Genomic DNA, 21,503 nt, shown 5'->3' with positions numbered 1-21,503 from the left:
GTTTCAAAGCCACTTTAGGTATCAACCAATGGAGAAAGAACAAGGAAAGATATTACCGGATTTTAGGTGGGTGTATATACCCGCAAATGACCCAATTAAAATTTTCAAAGCCACTCTTCTCAAGAATTGAATCTTGTTTTCCATATGATAGCAATTGTGGTGCCAAACTTCCTTGATTCTTGATCCAAATCAATGCACCAAAGTATATCAAGTTATGTACCTAGAAAAAGGCACACAAACATTTCCATGAGAGAAAATCTATTCTAAAAAGAAAAGAAAATGAAAGCAATAAAACACGGGTTACTTCCCGAGAAAGGCTTGCTTAAGGTCCAAGCTTGACCGCTCTAGTAAATAATAGAGCAACGATCGCAAGAGCTTGTCAAATGCACGACTACACATCTCATAAGATAACAAGTAAGCAAATGATATAAGAAGGGCATGCACCAAGATTAGTGCACGCAAAAGAAGGTGAAGAGGGAGTTTCCAAGAAGAAGAAGAATCAAAAGAAAATTCAAGAAAATAAGAAGAAGAATAGAAAGGCAAACTCTCTTCACAAAAATCTTTTTGAGTGGAAAAATCACCCTTTTCCTCAATTGAAGACGAATGAGGGACATAAAAATCTTCATAGGCAAGGGGGTCCCCAATAGGCTCATTAACAAAGGAAGGAAGGGATATAGGAGTGTAGGGGATATGGTTGAAATTCCTTTAAAAAGGGACATGAGAGAAGGGGATAGGAGCAAAGGTCTTACAAATGGTCTCTTCTTCACCACCATTCCTCAAATCACCAATTTGAGCATGAAAATCAATCATAGAATCCTCAAAAGAAGAACACTCATGATCATGATCTCCCTCAAACATCCAACTTCCAAGAGGAACTACATAATCCCCTTCACTACAATCATGAACAACAACTCCCTTAACTTCCTTAAAGCCTAAAATCTCAAAGCCATGCATGAATGGATGCAAATTCATTTCAAAATGGTCTCTCTCCCATGAAGAATTCTTAATGAACTCACTCAAAAGGCTATGGGTTTTCATTTGACATTCAATAAACACATTAGACATAACCTTAAATGAATCCAAATACTCATGGATAAAAGGATCACAATCATGCACTTGAGACTCATCAAGATGGGAAAAAGGGTTAGGATTTTCAAAATCAACACTCTCTTCATTCTCAACTCCTTCACCATCACTCATATGCTCACCAATGGGATCCTCACACTCTCTTGGTTGCTCAAAATCATCATCATCATCCTCAACACACACATTAAATTGGGATTTTTCACAAACAAGCATCAAGGGTGACAATTGGCTTTCTAACTCTTCTTTTCTTCTCCTTCCCTCCTCAAGACGCTCCTCATTCTTTTTCTTTATCTCTAATTGACCTCTCATAGAATTAAGAATCATTTCCTTACTAGGCCCAAGCTCAGTATCAAGCTCAATGCACCTAATTTGAGATTCAAAAGTAGCAATAAGGGATTTAAAAGGTGTTGAAGGTTGAGGCTCAACAAGAGAAGAAGAAGTACAACCAAGATTGGAAAAATCAACATTAAGATCATGAGCATATACATCACATTGGGGAGTGGGGGCACAATCAAACACATGAGATTCATCATTAAGGGAACGAAGCACATCACAAGAAGGCATGGTAAATAATGAAGAATATTGAAACACACCATTAGCATCAACTTGAGCATGTACCTCATCATCATGAACAAAAGAGGAAATAGAGTTGAAATCATGTGTTTTAGGTTCACTTAAAGGATCATGTAACAAATCATGGGAATTCATGCTAATATTAGAAGTATCAACACATTGCATATCAATAATAGAATCATGATTACCCTTATTATAGACATCCCAAGCAAACCAAACATAAAAATCCCAAGCATCATCAATTGATAATGCTCTAAATTCACCATTATGCATGCATTCAACTTCATCCCTAGTTTGCTCATTCTAACAAAAATAACAAATCTCACAAGCCTCCCAAAGACTACAACAATCAAAATCCAAATATCCCACAAGTCTATTGAAATATTCACAAAAAGGCTCATTGTCATATTGAGGAAACGAGTTACTTGCCATTTTTTTTTTACAAAAACAAGCAAAAATTAAAAAAAATAAAATAAAAAGAAAAGTATACACAAAGACCTAGACTCAAGCAATCAAAAACAATCAAGCATTGACACCGTTCCCCGGCAACGGCGCCATTTTGAGCGCGGGGAAATTATGTCGTTGACTAACCTCCTCACGGCCAAACAAAATTTATTATAATCCTAAACTAACCCCTAAACAAGTCTAGTGGTAAGTTCGGAGTCGAACCACAAGGAACGGTAATGTTGGATTGTTCTCGATCTAATGCTTAAGCTACGCCAAAGTCGGTTTATGGATAGTGGACACTACAGCTACACTAAAACACATATAAAGAACAAGGTATGATAAAGTCTACTAGGGGAAAATATCCACTTAGAACAATTAATAAGCTAATGAGAATCCATTTGATAATCAATCATGCAAAGAAAAAATTATAATGAGAATTAACTACACTCAAAAGTAATCTCTCAAATTCCTAGCCTAGATCCCTCATTGACTAGGTGCATAGAAGAAAATTACCCAAAATGCAATCAAATATATCAATTCTAATTCACAATCCCTTGTCAAACTAAAACCAATATGCAATTAAGTGTGCTATCATGGGAGATCAATCCAATCTAAAACAAACAACATGCTAACATCAATTCAATCAATTTAATCACACAATTATCATCAAATTTATCTCAAATAACTCAAATAATCATTACAAAGTCTCACTCAACACCTAGTAGAAGGGAAACTACTCAAGCATAATGAAAGCAACTAAATAAAGCAATAAGAGAAGAGAAAGTAAGAAATGCTCATTGATATAAGGTGGAGATCTTCAAATTCCTCATTTGATTATCCAAAATCCATGAAAACCATTGTGCTCCTCACTTTTCTCTCTCTAAAACCTAAAACTAACCTAAAATCTCTCCTAAACTGAAAAATCTCCTTCTTTAATGAGCAAAAAAAACTATTTATACCCCTTACAAAATTGCTTAGGAAGCTCCGCAAAAAGTCAGCTGAAACGGGAAAAGGTCCGACCGAACTCTGGGCAGGTTCGGTCGGACTCAGGGTAGGTTCGGCCGAACTCAAGGTAGGTTCGGTCGAACCTCCCTGATCCTTGTTTGGTCGAACTTTCCTGGTCCTAGTTTGGTCGAACTTTCCTGGTTCGACCCCTCCTGTAAACATGCTGAAAACTTGGTTGAAACTGCCTTGGAGGTTCGGTCGAACTTTTCAAAAGTTTGACCACACCTTGGTTCGACCGAACCTCTTAGAGGTTCGGCCACACCTCCTCTTGAACTTCCTCTTCTTGCTTCCTCTTCTTCCCTTTTGCTCCTCTTGTCTTTGTCCATGCCTCCATACTTGGCCAAGGGGCCTCCTACCGTGCTTAGGACCGTCATGGAACCTGCAAAAGATAGCAAAGATCACGAGAGCATGGGGATGATAAAATTATGCATAAAGATTATCAAAACAAGCGCAAATAAGCATAATTTTCATCCATAAAAGAAAAGGAGGCCATAAGAGGAGAAAAGAGGTAGAAAAACCTAAGAAAAACAGGAGAAAAGAGACCAATACACTACCCCTAAGGGTAACATAAATGTCACTCATCATCGGGCCGCCTAGGTATGGTACCTGGTCAAACGGCTAGCCGAACTGACCATACTGTCTAACGACATTAGGGTTGTGAGGCAGAAAAGCATTAAAATTTTTAGGAATCTGGTATTGAATTGGTTGAACTGGTTGAATTGGAATGGGAGTTAATCTACGAGTAGTTTGGTTCATGTTTGTCCTGGCCGTGCTGGTATGCTTGGAAGAGGTATGGTTTGAGAAATCATCCGGCATAGATGGAGTAGAGGTTGTGTCCAAATAAGCTATCCATTCACGTTGCTTATGTCGAATGTAGTCTCTAGCATCCTTCCATCGGTGAGACGGCTCAATAATCTCCATTTGATACCGTCTTCCCTGCCACCCCAGCCGACTGCGTTTTCTCAAGGAGCCAGCACACATCTACCCCTAGCACCCTCGGTGAATGTTCATGACGGCAGTATAGAGTATTCCCAACATCTTCGGCATTAGTTCCTTTGCTCTGAGCTTTCTTCTGGTTGCCTTCTCCCTCTCTCTTGGGCGGCTACCTAGAAGAAGAAGGCCTCTTACCCTCAATCTCCTTTCGGAGCTTGTTGAGAGCAAGCTTGATCAAACCAGCAGTAACAAGAGGATCATCAACTTCTTAAAACGTACAGGTGAGGGGATCACTAGATTATAGTAATAATATCTTCAACATGGTCGTCCTAGTCGGCCAGGGCCGGCTCCTAGTGTCTGACCATCTACTTCCATTATGGACGAATATCCCCACAGACGGCGCCAAATATTTTGGGGTATTTTGGAATCCCTCGGGATACCGGTCGCGTACTAGCTGACAGTGAGACTTGGACACCTACAAAAGACACGGAAGCTCCGGTGACCGGTGATCCGCCTCCAACAATCAATTTAGTGACCGAAAAACGAAGTAAACTAGAGAGAGAAAGTAAAGAGAATTTAGATCTATTTAGTGCTCTATTGAATGTTATGTCACAATCTACCCCTCCCATCATCAATGATTAGGGTATTTATAGGGGTAGGAATTTGTCCCCTTTAGGGTAAGTGACCTAGGAATGCGTGCAGTGATTAGCTGCGCAATCAGAGTAGGACACGTGCCCCAGGGGCGCCATTTTTTGGCTTTCAAGGGTAGTTGGTCCTCCTAATGTAAGAAGGCCTTATTCTCTTTTCAATATCAAGTGCTCTAATGCTTCTTGGTACGTGGCATATTCCTATGGTGATACGTGTCACCCGCTTAGTGGGCCACGTGTCATCACAAGATTGGTCCACGTACTTAGGGTATTTTTTACCCCAAACAAATTGGATTGAAGATTTTCTCAATTATCAATGATAATTTCTAACTCTCTCTCCTCTTTATTGTTTTCTTTTATTTCATGTTGATTTAGTTTTGTTGCTATATTCTTTTATTGATTCTTGATTTCAATTACTTACTTTGATTTGATGATGAAGTAGCGAGTAGTTTGATTTCTAGTGTTTGGGTAAAACATGCGTGATTGATTATTAAGATTAGTTTGAAGATTTAGGTTGATTGATTGTTGAGATTAAATTGATAATGAAAGTTTGCATGTAATTATTTTAATTAGGCATTAATGACTAAACTAGATTATTGCGAATTCATTTGACATGACCAGTCGACTTTGGAGCTGAAATTATTGATTGGTTTGATTTGTGACTTTCTTAGTTTATCACACCTAGAGAGAACCTATTTTTGATGATTAGGAGATCACTCTTTAATTGCAATAAATAGCTTTTACCATTAGTTCTCACAACTATTAGTTAGCTTAACAGTACTTAGTTTGTTTGATTCTTGATTTTAGTTGTTAATTAGTATTATTTCACTCTATTCTTTGCCTTTGACTTCGACCTAGCTTGGGCATAGATTGGAAACGCGATAGCATAACCGTTCCTTGTGGTTTGACCCTTTGTACTTGTATTTAGGTTAGTTAAGTAATTATAGATTTATTAAATCTTAGGGAGGATTATATTAGTTAACGACCTAGTTTAATATCTCCCTTCGTCAAAGCGCCGCTTTCGGGAAACAGTGTATATGTTTGAGAGTTTTTTGATTTCTTGAGTCTAGGTCTTTGTATATACTTTTCTTTTATAAAAAATGGCAAGTTTCTCGTTTCGTCAACATGATAATTAATGAGCTTTTTTTGTGAATATTTAGATAGAATTGAGGGATTTGTTGACTACAACTATTGTAGTCTTTGGGAGGCTTGTAAGATATGTTATTTTGGTTTGATTGAGCAAATTAGGGACATAGTCGAAAACATGTATAATGGTGAATTTCGAGCAATGTCAATTATAATGCTTGAGATTTTTTTTATTTGGTTTGTTTGTGATATCTATAATAGGGGTAACCATGATTCTAATATTGATGTCCAATATCTTGATTCTTCTAATATTAGCATGACTTCCCATGATTTGTCTTATGATCCCATTAATGAACCTACAACATATGATTTCAACTATTTCTCCTATTGCTCATGATGATGAGATGCATCCAAATCGGGCCCGGCTATCAACCTCTGCATCCTGGCCCACAGCACAGGGCCCCCAACAAAATGGGGCCTCAGATTTAAATTTCTACATAGTGTATATAAATTGTACACTGCAAGAGAATACCAAATGGTTGATAGTGGCATAGTGTAGCTAGTTTCTTGAGTTTTTATGCCTCATGTGGAGAAACGAACGAAGCCGAGTGTAGAGCCATTCATTAAAAAAAAGCAAGTAAAAAGAAAAGAAAGAAGAATAGTCCGCCTGGTAGATCAGAGTTCAATTCCCAACAACCTTTATTTTCCTTGATAATTTTCTTTATTTTTTCTTTTAATTTTAAGATTCAAATCTACAAAGTTTACCTCAAATCAAATTACATGTCTCTTATATTTTAAAAGGCCTAATATTAAAAATTAACACAGGGACCTAAATACTTGAGACGACACTGTGTTAATCTCTAGGATAAACAAAATTTGTTTATCACATGACATTTTGGTAAATAAATCAACAACTTTTCCAATCATCATCATTGTAGGACTCACTATTATTAAAAAAGTTGTTGATTTATTTACCAAGGGGATTGGCTGCTAAAGAGATTTATCCAGCGATGGATCCCCTAGATTCAATGTCAACTATGCTCCAACCTAGAATTGTTGGCAAGGAACATTACGAAATTGCGCAAATAGTTAAGGAAACCTTACATCATTACAAAGAACTTCAGGGCATTATAGATATCCTTGGATTGGACGAATTATCCGAAGAAGATCGTTTAACTGTAGCAAGAGCATGAAAAATTTAGCGTCCTTATCACAACCTTTTTTCGTAGCAGAAGTATTTACGGGCTCTCCAGGAAAATATGTTGGTCTTACAGAAACAATTAGAGGGTTTCAATTGTTCCTTTGCGGAGAATTAGATGGTCTTCTTGAGCAGGATTTTTATTTGGTAGGTAACATCAACAAAGCTACCGCGAAAGCTATGAACTTAGAAACGGAGAGAAAATTAAAGAAATTACTTTAAATATTTGTAAACTGACTCCTAATCGAAGTGTTTGGAATTCAGAAGTAAAAGAAATCATTTTATCTACTAATAGTGGCCAAATTGGTGTATTACCAAACCATGCCCTTACTGCCACAGCGGTAGATATAGGTTTTTTAAGAATATGTCTTAACGACCAATGGTTAACAATGGCTTTGATGGGCGGTTTTTCTAGAATAGGAAATAATGAGATTACAATTTTAGTAAATGATGCTGAGAGGGGTAGTGACATTGATTCACAAGAAGCTCAGCAAACTCTTGAAATAGCAAAAGCTAACTTGAGGAAAGCGGAAGGAAAAAGACAAATGATTGAAGCAAATTTATCTTTGAGACGAGCTAGGACACGAGTAGAGGCTAGCAATCCGATTTCTTCGTAACCAGTCAGTACTTGCGTCCAAATAATCATATCAAAAGAAGTTTTGTTTGTACACATTTTCTTTGTATAGAATCTAAAAGAAAATCTATTTAATAGTCTTAATAATCCAAAGGGTAAGTAGAAATTAAATACCCTCGACTTTGGTATCTAATAATTTTACCTACTATTGGATTTGAACCAATGACTCTCACCGTTGAAAGAAACACTCTAACCGCTGAGTTAAGTAGGCCTTTTATCATTACAAAGAGGACTAACTATAACCATTCCATATATTGATTATAAACCGAATACTTCTTATAAGCAATAGAAATCAAAGGGATCAAAGAGCTATGATGGTATATCAGAGAATATTTCTCTTGACAAGAAATTATCTACATACTAAAATATGGAGCATAAACACAAGGGTTATAGCTCAGCTAGGTAGAGCACCTCATTTACACGCGCGCCAATGTTTTTCAGGGGAGTCCATCATGCAATCAAAAGAATGCATCTTTTTTAAAAATCGATGTCTTACTCTAGGCTTTGAGGAAACAAAACAAGAGAATAATAGCCTGACAATGAACTCTAGTTTGGTCCAATTCAAGTGTCTATTTAGTAACCAAATAGAACCCATTATTGATTTGACATATTGATAGGGTGAATACCCAACCTATTCAATGCTAGGCATAATGAGTATAAAGGCAAAAAAAAAAAAAAAATCTCTTTTTCGTCCTATGACCTTTAAGGTGTATGAAGTATCATATTTGATTCTTTAAGCAAAATGATAGAGACTCCATTTAATTTTTAAGTTCAGCTAGGCCAAAGGCAGACCTATGTCAAGATAACTCTACTTTGAAAAACTTTGGTAGTGCTTTTGAAGCAAAGGTCAAATGAATAATGAATCTAAGCACACGAAACCATTTTCTTTCTATAAAGAAAAATATAGTAGACTAGATTATATTTATATCAATTAATAAAAAAGCCCAATGCAAAAAAAATGCATGTTAGGTTTTTGAAACATTTCAAATCATTTTGAGAATACAAAGTTTGATCTATTTTACCGAGAAGGTCTACGGTTCGAGTCCATATACCCTACTAAATACTACGTATATAGTAATGAGTATTACTAATTTTTTAAAACTATATAGTTTAATAAATTAGTAATATTTGATTGTTAGTTAAAACCAATCAACCGCAATCGATTGGAAGAAATGGATCTAGGAACACCCTACTTAGATTTGTTTAGTATAATTTGATTTGGAGCCAAGCCTGGGTTTGAATTTGAAAAGAAATTTCATTGGAAACATTGTTAAAGAGACTTTTCGATTTCATACATATACCTTCCCTATCAAAGCGTAAAACAAGTAGTCTTTTTTTTCTTTTTCTTATACAATCAACATAAACAACTCTGCTCGAACTCGATTTTTTTAAAAAAAAAAATATACCAACCCGATTCCAATCCTAAAATCGAAGTTCTTAACATTCTCTTACGCGTGAATTTTCTCTTCTGAGAAAAAAATTCTTTCTTTCAATATAATACTTCATTAATATTTAGTTAATAATATGACAGTTGTATCTAGATGCTTATTCTGACAAGAAATGTTCAATTTTTTTCATCAAATAATGACTATTTGTCGATTTTTTTCATGCGAATGGGGGGCAAGAAAACTCTATGAAAACACTATGAATTTGATCTTGTCTAAAAAAGAGTTAGAACACAAATACATGTGTGGATTAAGTAAATCAATGGACAGTCTTGGTCCTACTGAAAATACCTGTACAACGGAAGATTCAAGTCTAAATGATACAGGAAAAAAACATTCATAGTTGGAGAAATATGACAGTTCTATTTATTGTAATGTTGATCATTTAGTTCGCGTCATGGACATTCGGAATTTCATCTCTTATACTCTTTTTTTACTTATAGATAGTAAAGGGAACGATTATTCCTTATACTTCGATATTGAAAATCAAATTTTTGAGATTGAAAAAGATTTGTCTTTTCTGAATGAACTACAAAGTTCCTTTTCGAATTATTGGAATTCAAGTAATTTGAACTTTAGATCTAAGAGTGGCAATACTTATAATGATCATTCCATGGATTATATTGAAGATAGTTGGAATAGTCACATTAATAATTTGCATTGCCAATTATCTTCATTCTCAAATCCGTAGTGGCAATTCCATCCTAAGTGATAGTGACAATTATAGTGATAGTTACATTTTAAGTTACTTTTTAATGAAAGTGGAAATACCGGCGAAAGTTTCAGTAAAAGAATTATCACGAACTACAGTAATTTCCCTAAAATAAAAAATTCTACTAATCTTGATGTAACTCAAAAAATATAAACATTTGTGGGTTCAATGCGAAAATTGTTATGCATTAAATTACAAGAAATTACTTTAGTAAAAAAAATGGGTATTTGTGAACAATGTGGATATTATTTAAAAATGAGTAGTTCAGATAGAATCGAACTTCTGATTGATCCTGGTACTAGGAATCCTATGGATGAAGGTATGGTCTGTATGGATCCTCTCGAATTTCATTCAGAGGAGGAAGCTTATAAAGATCGTATTAATTCTTATCAAATAAAGACAGGTTAAATTGAAGCTGTTCAAACATGTATAGGTCAACTAAACGGTATTCCTGTAGCAATTGGTGTTTTGGATTTTCAATTTATGGGAGACAGTATGGAATCCGTAGTAGAGAAAAAGATCACCTGATTGATTGAGTATGCTGCCAATAAATTAATCCCCCTTATAATAGTATGTGCTTCGGGGGGGGGGCACGCATGTAAGAAGAAAGCTTGAGCTTAAAGCAAATGGTGAAAATTTCGTCGGTTTTATATGATTATCAATCAAATAAAAAGTTATTTTATGTATCAACCCTTACATCTCCTACTACTGGTGGGGTGACTGCCAGCTTTGGTATGTTGGGGGATATCATTATTGCTGAACCGAACGCCTACATAGCATTTGCGGCGGGTAAATGAATAATTGAGAAAACATTGAATAAGAAAGTACCTAAAGGGTCACAAGCAGCCGAATTTTTATTCCATAAGGTTTTGTTCATTCGATCCAATCGTACCACATTATCTTTTAAAAGGCGTTCTAAGTGAGTTATTTCAGCTGCATGCTTTTTTTTCCTTTGAATAAAAATAAGGGCGAGGATAAAAGGGCAATTTTTATATTTCTGTCAAAAAGCTTTTTTGACACAAAATTAGGATGTCGCGAACCAAAAACCTCCATGCTTATTTCCTTTAGATTCCATTAAAAACAACTTTTTGTTTGTATCTTTCGTCGGGGAGTCTTTATTTAAAATACCTCTTAGATTGAACTCTAACGACTGCTTTGGAAATTGAATTTGTAATAAATCCTCTAGTTTTCGATTTTCTTGAATTAGTAAAAGCAAAAGAAAGAAAAAAAAATGAGAAAGTAAACACGATTATCATATATTATATGTAGAAATCGAATTGCTTTTTTAGTTCTATATTTCTTGTACTTATTCTATAATATATTCATTCTATAGAACTCTAATGAATTAATTTTAATATAATACTCCCTCCGTCCCCAATTGATAGTCACTTTTACCATTTTTGATGACTCAAAATGTTAGTCACATTTGCTTTTTTCAAGTACCATAAATATTATTTTTTTTTACCAAAATTCTCTAACATTTGCAAAAATATTTGTGCAAATTTAACTTTCCCATGTACTTTAATTACTTTCTCTCTCTACTTTTTTGCATTCTTAATGTAAATTTACTTTTTCAATGTATTTTCTTTAATTCTCCTTAATTCCCGTGATTTTTATTCAAAAGTGACTATCAATTGGGGACATAGGGAGTAAAATAATAACAACAAAAATATAACAAAAAGGTACAATTACAATATCGTAAATCGAGGTACCGGTCTATGACAACTATGAACTTTCCCTCAATTTTTGTGCCTTTAGTAGGCCTAGTATTTCCAGCAATTGCAATGGCTTCTTTATTTCTTCAGGTTCAAAAAAATAAAATTGTTTAGATCGTCTTGTCAAAATCTCATTTTTAAAAACTTAGACTTGAATTATAATACAGATATATGTTTAGCGGAATGGTATAACACATGATTTGTTCTGAACATAAATGAACGAACTCTTATGTATGTGATGTAAACGGCAAAAATGACAATACAATATTAGGGGTAGATGTTATTATTTTGATCGAACTATAAGAAAAAATAGAAAGAAATAAAAGTGAAACACCTATGACATCAAAATAGGATTAGTTGATGAGAGTTACATCGGAACAAGACAGAGTAAGAAAAGTACAATTCATTTGGTGTATTCTTTCAATTCAAATTAAATGCAACCAGATCTAATATGAATTGATGATTAGAACGTATATGGGTAGAACTTATAACGGGATCTCGAAAAATAAGTAATTTCTGCTGGGCCTTTATCCTTTTTTTTCGGTTCATTAGGATCCTTGTTGGTTGGAATTTCCAGCTATCTTGGTAAGAATTTGATATCTTTATTTCCTCCGTAGCAAATTCTTTTTTTTCCACAAGGGATCGTGATGTCTTTCTATGAGATTGCCGGCCTCTTTATTAGCTCATATTTGTGGTGTGCAATTTCGTGGAATGTGGGTAGTGGTTATGATCGATTTGATAGAAAAAAGGGAATAGTCTGTATTTTTCGCGCGGGGATTCCCTGAAAAAAAAAAATTATCGCATCTTTTTCCGATATCTTATAAAAGATATTCAGTCTATTAGAATAGAACTTAAAGAGGGTATTTATACTCGCCGTGTTCTTTATTTGGAAATCAGAGGACAAGGAGCTATTCCTTTAACTCGTATTGATGAGAATTTGACTCCACGAGAAATGGAACAAAAGGCGACTGAATTGGCCTATTTCTTGCGTCTACCAATTGAAGGATTTTGAAAAATGAACGGAAATACCGAACGTTTTCTTAACTTGACGTAAAATACAAAATCTAGAATACGTTTTTCTATGGCATACCTTAATATAATTTTCATTAGAACGCCCACTCGGGTCAAAGCAAACGTATACAAAACAATTGACATGTGATAAACATATTTTGTGTATCTCAGACATTAACTTGTATTTACCCATTTTAAAAGGCCTAAGATTAAAAATTAACACAGGGCCCTAAATACTTGAGACGACCCTGATCCAAATGTTGATAAGCAATTGAGCATAGTGTGTTACAATGTTCCTCATTAATTACCATATAAAAACTTGTCATAGTGTGAATCAAATTTTACCCAACTCAACCTGAACCCGACTTATAAGTCAGAAAAAACCGACATAATCCGACTTGAATTTGACACGAAACTTGATATGACCTAGCTGAACCCTACTTAAGAGTTAAGATCATGGACAATTTTTTGTTTAGACTAAACCCACCATATATAAATTGCGTGAAGCTCAACAAAGTTTAAAATCCATTCTGCTATCGATCCTGCAGACTAGCAGAAACTTACGAGCTCATCAATGGAAGAAGAAGCAACAACAATGGATTTCTCTCTTCTCACTGACGCAATTGCTTCCAAATCCTACGACAAAATCGCTGATATGTGCGACAATTTGATGCTTCAGGTATGCTTCTCCCTCTCTTTCTTCTCACAATTTCCCAACAAAAACCTCCGAATTTCATCAATTCATCGCTTTTTTTGTTGTAGGTTTCAGCAGAAGGTGTTAATTTCCAGAACGACTGGCCTTACGCAGTTCATCTATTAGGGCACATTTATGTTGGGGACATGTTAGTTTATTCGTCAAATTTGGGTTCGAAGGTTTGAATTTGTTTTCGATAAACCCTAATTTTGGTTATTTTATATGTTAACAGTAATAGCGCGAGGTTTGTTTGGAAATCTATGCCATTGGCGATTAAAGAGAATCAGCCGGAGGTGATTGCAGTTTGTGTAATTGGTCAGAGGCTTTGGACTAGGGATTATGCTGGTGTTTATGAAGCTATTCGTTCTTTTGACTGGAGCCCTCAAATTCAACCCATTGTTGCTGCGTTTTCGGGTTAATCTTTTACTTGTTTACTTGTCCTCTTTTAATAGTGTACTGCTGAATTATGTATATTTGGGATGATGATTGATTATTGTTTATATATGTTATGATTTAGTAATATGTGAACTTTGCCATTGGCTGCCGTAAATCAATTAAATTGGTTTTAAATCGTGATTTATTGAAAAACCACCTATCACCTATCGGCTAATCTCATAGAATACACCAGATTGAGTTAAGGAGGAAGAGTGTTGTTGTTGTTGGTGGTGGTGTTATTGTTGTATTGTATGTTTGGAAAGTATTGAAAGTAAATGGACTTTCTATGGAGGTAGTCTTAGCCTTAGAATTCACAAAAACTATGGGGTCTAAGTGTTTTATTTATGAATGAGAATGAATGGTGAAGAGGCTACTTCTTATAAGAGACATGGAGTTCTGCTTCTTTGTCATTTTTTTTTATGATTTGTTACAAAGTCTGGCTTAGTAGATTGGCATACATTGTATTTTGAAATTTTTTAGTTTCGTTCGAACAATAGCTATTAGTCAAGCGTGCTGAGTTTTTCCTTTTTATTATAGTTATTTGATTTTGTATTGAATTGACATTATCCTAATCTCAAGCATAGTTTATGCCTTTGAGAAATTCTTCTAATAGCTTGAAGCAACTTAATGGTCCTATATCAGTTTTGAAAGAATATATACTACCCCTGTTACAGGTTATGTGCAAAGTGATAGTTGTTTTTGTGCCTGAAAGTAGGAATGGCTATGTGGATAAGATGTTTCCCTCTTGTAGTCGTCTTTGGGATCATGGTTGTTAAGCTTGTCAAATTAACTTAATTTCATAAACTCTTTGTCCAGCTCTACACATTTTATTCCCAATTAGTTTTAGGCCCGAGCGATGTCTCAGGTCATTTTTTGTATATAAAAAAATTATAATAAATTAAAGTGAAATTTATTGATGGTTTTATAATTTTTATTTTATTTATTTATTTATTATTTATTTTTGGTAATTATTATTAAACATTAACAAAATTCATTAAGAAATATGCAGTAACCGAACTTTTATACTTCAAGGAATTTTTATCTATCATTAAAAATTTCTTCAAGGTAAACACATATTGTGGTTTTGAAATTGCTATGTATTTTTGTGTAACATAATTTAAATACATAAAACCTATATGAATTATGGATGGGTAAATGAAAGAATGAGATTATATTAAACTATATATATAAGTTCAATTAATAATTTAGAATTTATGAACATAAAATTTTTGTGAGGAAACATTGATGATCGTTTTTAATATGACATGACCCCACATTATTTATAAAGTCATGACGACACGTGGCAAGAATAACGACATGTGGCAAGAATGACGACACGTGGCAAGAATAATGGCACGTGGCATGATTACAATTCTTGCCATGAGTTTTAATGTATATATAGATTTAATGTTTTATTATTTTACTATCAAAATATTCTTAGGAGAGTAAGAAAAGTGAAGAATGGTAGTTGTTGGTTGGTGATAACAAACAACAACGACAAAAACAAAAAACCTTAGTCTTTAAGTGATTTGGGTCAGTTGACATGAATTGTCATAAGGAATTGCCCTAAAATAAAAAAGAGCATAGCAAGATAATTAATTGAATAAAAGCTGGAAAAAATAGTGTAAATTGAGAAACAAAAAGACTATACAAATAATAATGACGAGAGTTCTATATTATTTTTAATATATATGTTGGTTATGGCATTATGCTTATTTTTTGTTATTACTCTTGAAGTTCATTGTTGTAAATTGTTCGTAATTATGGTCTGCTAGTTGATGAATTTATTAGATTTTCTATAGTTGTTGCTTTTGAAAGTTATCTTTAATGTGAGTTAATCTCGGTACGATATGTAATTTGCTACGTATTTTTGTAAATTTGGCCAAAACTACCATTTTTAGGGTGTAGATTTCCTTTTTTAGTATGTGGTATTAGGAGGATTAGAGTATTGGTTAATTTTGCTTTTGAAAACAAAAAGATATTATCTATAATATTTTTCAACACTTTAGGCATTTGGTGTTCACTTAAAATGCCTAAAAACACCCTTACATTATATGAGCTCTTTTTAAATTGTATTTTTTTTCAGTGCTAACTATAGTATGGGTTGTTGTAAATATATTCTGTAATGTAAAGCACCTGTTGCGTGCATCTAAATCTAATTAAGTGATAATCCGACACTATTCTATTGAATTTTTCATATAAAGTTAGCAAATTAATCATACTTTTCAAAAATGGGATTCTTTGTTCTTTTAACTTAATTGTTACAAAGTATTACTTATTCTTGTTAAAATCAGATTAGATCGAACCAAAACGGAAAAATCTTGACCTACTAAAGATGAATTTAACAAGATCTATCATGATGTTGTTTCTTTTAAAAATTCAATTAGACTAGACTTTTGCAGAGACTTAGATTTGGAATCTGGCACTCCATATTTTATAAAATTTTATATAAGGCTACTATGTATTTAGGTGTCGTGTCATATGTGTTGGACGATACAACACGCGACACCTGACGTAAAGCAAGGTGTTGAAGTAACATAGCTTGAACACTTTGTTTCAGGTGAGGAGAACAAAGCCTAAACATTCTCTTCAAAGATGTAATGATTTTTGTTTAATTTTTTCTCCAATCAAGTGATGCTTTTTTGAGTTTTAATCCTTTTCAATGAAGGCTATACACAAGGAACTTGTAGTACATTATCATCATCATCAAGAGACATTCTCATGGTTGGCAAAGCTTGTGATGATAATGGCCTTATCTTGTTAGCATTTTTGACTTTTCTACAAGAAAAATTGGACACAATAGAGTCATCTTGTAAAGAAAAAAAAAAGGTATCTGTGTAGGCTGACTTCATGGTTAGTTTTTCTATTGAATTAATTTGCCTTGTTTGAGTGCTAAGACTAACACTTACCTTGATAAACAAGAACAAACTAACAACTGAATTCCATTCCAATATTTAAGGAGAAAACAAATGCATGTCCATGAGAAAATGGAAAAAAAAAGTTTTGTTTGGCAAATTGTAGGAGCCACTTTGTAAAAATGCCTATTCTTTAGTTTGTATTTTGCCAAACAAGGTAAACAGAAGTCAGATGTACCTTTGGGAACATATTTCTGAGTCAGATGAGCAATTGATGTCACTGGAGGCAAAAATTGATTAAATATTTTAAAAAGAATGAAGTTCTCTCGGTATAGAGGATTATGATTAATTAGTCACTCAATCTATAAGTGACTACTTCCTACTTGTTTACCAACTGCGTTTGTTACAAATAGTTACCCCTCTATAGCCCTGTCTTGTACTTCCTCCGTTCTTTTATTATTGCACCACTTGCCTTTTTAGGAAGTTTCACAAATATTGCACCATTTCCTCTTTAGGAAAAAAATTGTTTGTGTTCACACTACAAATACCCAACATACCCTTGCTTTTCACACTTACTTTTTAATTTATAAATATGTCACATGGGCAATTTTGTATTTTTACCTTTCTCTCTCTTACTTTTTTTCACTACCAAAATATTTGTACCCAACCCCTATGGTGCAATAATAAAAAAACGGAGGAAGTATTAATTTTCTTGTGTAGTGATTGATTGATTTTATGGGAGTATCCTTTTATATTATTTTGGCCATTAGCAATATACTTTATTGGTATATTAAATTCTTTTGGTTTATTAGAATTGGAAACTTGACAACTATCACAGGACATCTAAAAAGGAAAATTTTGCAACTATTATGTGATGGAGAGTAGCATTTTGAATCAAGTTCTAAATTTCTACATGGTCATTTTATGCAAAACCACTTATTAGAAAACTCTTTGTGAAAAAAAAAAAAAAACACTTGTACAAAGTGACACAATAAGGAAACGAAAGTTGAATCTTATGGAATAAAGAAAATGCTAATAGCAGATACTATTTGTACAATACTTAAATTATGGTTATAAATATATAGGGAGTAAACTTACATTTGCGGTTTTTAAGGTCATTTTTAAAATTTTAAATGCACACATCTTTGTAAAATACTTTAATAATGGTTATAAATATTTAAGGAGTAAACTTACATTTGTGGTTTTTGAGGTTCAATTTATAATTTTAAATGCACACATCTATGACATTCTTAAAGTTTTCTAGGGCTCTAAGCCAGTAGGCACCCAACATATTGGTTACCAATGGCACTTGAATTTTCATTTGGGAATGACTGACACGTGGTATCTTTTGTGTAATTTTTTAATTTATTTTGCTGTACCTTATTTCTTGACTCTCTTTTTTCCTTTTCTGGATTTCCTTTCTCCAAATCTTCTCGCTGATGCAAGACAACAATGAAGCGGATAAAAGGCATGCATGCATGCATTTGCTTTGTGAGAGAAAAAAACAAAAATAAGTGGGGACTATGAGATAAGAGAAAAAAAAAATAACAATGTAGCAGTTTGCCAAAAAATGGAAGTGCAATACCTACGAAAAATGGCTGATTAGGGTTAGTAACACTTAAAAAATGGATGGAGTATGTACTGGTATAAATGAAGGAACTGTAATTATCTGCAGATGAAAAACGAAGGAAGTATTATTATCTGCAGATGAAATAGAGGAAGTGTGTAACATGACGGTTTTGGCGATGATGGCGGTGCTGGAGTGGTGCTAGTGAGGGTGGTGGTGGTAATGAGGTTGACAGTGGTGGTATACTGGGTGTATGATTGTGAGGTGGTGGTAGTTTAGGGAAAGAGAATGGAAACATGGAAGGTTGAATCAAAGTAAAGGAGTTTGGGGTTGAGGAGAGAGTAGGGAGTGAATAAAATGGCCTAACAAACAATAATAAAGAAGACCTGCTCTGTTGATTCTCTTAACCTTTCCTAAATCCCCTGTACCAAACACTCTAACTTCCTTTAGCTAATGCTTTTGCACCATTTGCTATGATTGTGCATGTGATCTTGCAATGTACAATTGATGTAACTTGTTTTGCCTTTTCAATTACTCGAAATTAATTAGTTCTTTTTGCAGATAATTATACCAAGAAGATGTTTCAGCTACTTGTTGCTGGCTACTCAACCATTAGTGTTCAAGATACAGCACTATTTTTGGGAATGACTGAAGATGATGTGACAAAATGTAAGTGTATTTGATCTCATATGACATGCTGATCTATCAGACCTTCAGACACATGGAAAATCATTATTTTCTTTCCTCTATTATGTAGCAATAGCACAAATAACATAAAATATACTTTAATGATTTTATTGAAGTGGTCTCTTCAACTAAAGCTCACTGTATTTTTTGTTTAATCAGTAATCTGGTAGAGTATTGTGTTTCATTCTTAAGATTTTAATATAATCAGTTCAAAATTCCCAAATATATTTGGCTAATCCCCTGTTTGATTCTTTTTCTTGTTTGTGTTAAGAACCCTGCCGTTAATTTTTTGTTTTTATTATATATATATATATATAAATATATATATATATATATATATATATATTATTGAATATCAGTCCCTCCAAACCATAATTTGGATCACTTTAATTTTTTAGATAGGCTTTAACTCTTCATAATGATAGGTTTTTTTTTTTTTATTTTTTTTTTTATTTTTTTTTTTTTATTTTTTTATTTTTTAGTTTTTAAATTATTTTAAAAAAAAATAAAGGATTTCCCAATGATTGTTATAAATTAACAATAAAACTTGAAACTGTAGTCTTGGAAATTCTTAGTCCAAGGATAGCTTAAAAATTCTGCAAAGGTCTATTGTTCCTTGATGCTACGATAAGCTATGTATTTGGTTGGTACATGTATATATTTAAAGCCTTTTAGGTTGCTGTCTTCCGAAGTCTATTATACTCAAAAGTTTATTCGAGTTAAGATCTATTCTATGCCTAGAAATGACAGGAATTTTGTCTAATTGATTAAACAAAGTATAGACTATATGAAATAAATATTTTTTGGTTTTTTACCCAGACCGCGATGCTTTTTATTTGATAACCTGAAGAACTAGAAGGCTAAATTACACCATGCTAACCTATTTTTCCAGCATGTACATACGAAGTACTCAAGTACCAAAATAAATAAATAAAATAATAAAGCTGTTCTAGGTCTCCAAGAATCATAGATAATGAATATTTCTGCTATGTCAACTCAAATTATTCTTGTTTAAAGAAGAGATCAGCTGCAAACCCTTGGGGTTTTTCATTAATAATTTAGTGATAGGCCCATGTATTGATAATTTCTCGCATGGAACTATGGAAGGCTTTCCTTTTTCACTTTTGCCTTTGCTGCTCTTTATAAACTAGAGTTTTGCCCCGATTTTGCGGTCTTCGTATAATAGACACGGATACATTTAATATGGAGCTGACTTTATTCAAACAATTTATCTATTACCTCCGTTACATGTTATTTGCAACGATTTGACATAAAGTAGAGAGGGAAAATGTCTAATCGTTGCAAATAATATGTAACGGAGATAGTAATTAACTCTGCCTGTGCCTTTTTTTCTAAGTTGAAGCTTTCTTTTTTTGCCAACTTACTGAATTAGGAAGGAAACCCGTAGCTGAAGCTACCAATGTCTTCTCCTAGTATTCTGCTCCCTAGTCCATGAATAGATGACACAAGCAGCCTTGATTTGCTTGATTTCCTTTATTAGTAAAGCACAGGTGATTTTTTATGTCAATTTCTGTCTATAAGCTAAATCAGCTTTGTGAAATGAATCATGTCTTTTACATTATCCACATACACCACTGTGACCCATTACGTGCTTTAGCTAAGATTAAACAGTCATTCAGGTATTTATTAAAATTGTCTTAATATAGTTTTCAAATATCAACTTTTTATATCTTATTGATATCATTGGTCAAATTGTTCACATTGGCATATTTACATTTGTTGGAAAGGTAGTTTACATTTGTTTATCTCTGACATGGTTCTTTTGTTTGTTTAAATATAGATGTTTTGGTGGAGGGTTGGTGCTTGGACTCTGCTGCCAGAATGTTCACTGTGAAGAAGCAATCTGTAACCACAGAACAGAAATTAGATCCCAGTAAATTGCAGCGCCTGACAGAATATGTTTTCCACCTTGAACATTAGCTGGTGGAGCTCCCCCCCTCTTCTCCCTTCCCCTATCCTACCTACCAGAAAAACGTGAAACTTGTTACGACAGGAAACATAGCATGGGTTGTACTGTAGGCACATTCTGAAGGATCAAACTCATTTCAACAGGGTGTTGAATCTTGCTCCTCTTCTAATTTTTCCGGTCATTTGATTAGTGTAAATCTGAAAATTCTTGCCAATCATCGAATGAAATTGAAGAAGGATAGGTTATGTTACATTATTATAATGCCTTTTTGATTACTGTAAGGTGCTTTGATCACCTTGTAGAAATCATTCTATGTTTGATGGCCTATCAAGAGTTACTCCATTATTTATGTACAAGCCCTGTCATGATTGGAGTTGCTCCAAATAAAGCCATCATTTATGTTAACAAGCTTTGATTAAATAAAAAAAAAGAAGATTACAAGAAGTTTGGGACCTTGAGGTTTTTACTGGTTGCTTGGGCCAAATACCTTTGAACTTGATCTTAGTAAATAAATTCATCAAAGATATTCAATAGTGATTTTCAGAGAGATTAATTAGTTACACATAAAGAGTTTTATGTACCTGATTATTCTAAAAGATTAGAAGTTACTGGAAATTTTCAAAGGAATTATTAAAACTTTTGTAACTTTTTCTAAATCTCATCTTTTGATGGTTCTTGAACTTTTACGATTAACCCCTGTGGCATAGTTCCTATAAGATTAGAAACATATAGGATGACAATTCTATTAATAAGTTGAAGTTGGTGTAAGGAAGTGGGCCAAAGATGCCAACATGTATGCCAACATGTATAACGGAGCAAGTAGCTGACTTTGCTAATAACGGA

The 21,503-nt window shown here is 33.7% G+C and overlaps 1 protein-coding gene across 1 annotated transcript; it reads left to right on the top strand.

Moving 5' to 3' along the window:
- Positions 1-12,964: 12,964 nt before the first annotated feature.
- On the top strand, positions 12,965-21,104 carry LOC110738958 (COP9 signalosome complex subunit 8-like). The gene is made up of 5 exons (XM_021919403.1): positions 12,965-13,171; positions 13,255-13,334; positions 13,419-13,600; positions 18,605-18,712; positions 20,532-21,104. Exons 1-5 carry the CDS (start codon positions 13,067-13,069, stop codon positions 20,669-20,671), a joined length of 615 nt encoding a protein of 204 aa, XP_021775095.1. The 5' UTR covers positions 12,965-13,066; the 3' UTR covers positions 20,672-21,104.
- Positions 21,105-21,503: the final 399 nt, after the last annotated feature.

The sequence above is a fragment of the Chenopodium quinoa genome, unplaced genomic scaffold (genome assembly GCF_001683475.1).
Source record: "Chenopodium quinoa cultivar QQ74 unplaced genomic scaffold, ASM168347v1, whole genome shotgun sequence".
NCBI lineage: Eukaryota > Viridiplantae > Streptophyta > Magnoliopsida > Caryophyllales > Amaranthaceae > Chenopodium > Chenopodium quinoa.
The sequence above is the reverse complement of the archived record's forward strand: the minus strand, read 5'-3'. Positions and strand labels throughout refer to the sequence as shown.

Coding starts and splice junctions, on each gene's coding strand:
- LOC110738958 (XM_021919403.1), top strand. CDS start 13,067: ATGGAAGAAGAAGCAACAACAATGGATTTCTCTCTTCTCACTGACGCA. Junction 13,335..13,418: donor CACATTTATGTTGGGGACAT/GTTAGTTTATTC, acceptor ATATGTTAACAG/TAATAGCGCGAGGTTTGTTT. Junction 13,601..18,604: donor CATTGTTGCTGCGTTTTCGG/GTTAATCTTTTA, acceptor TTCTTTTTGCAG/ATAATTATACCAAGAAGATG.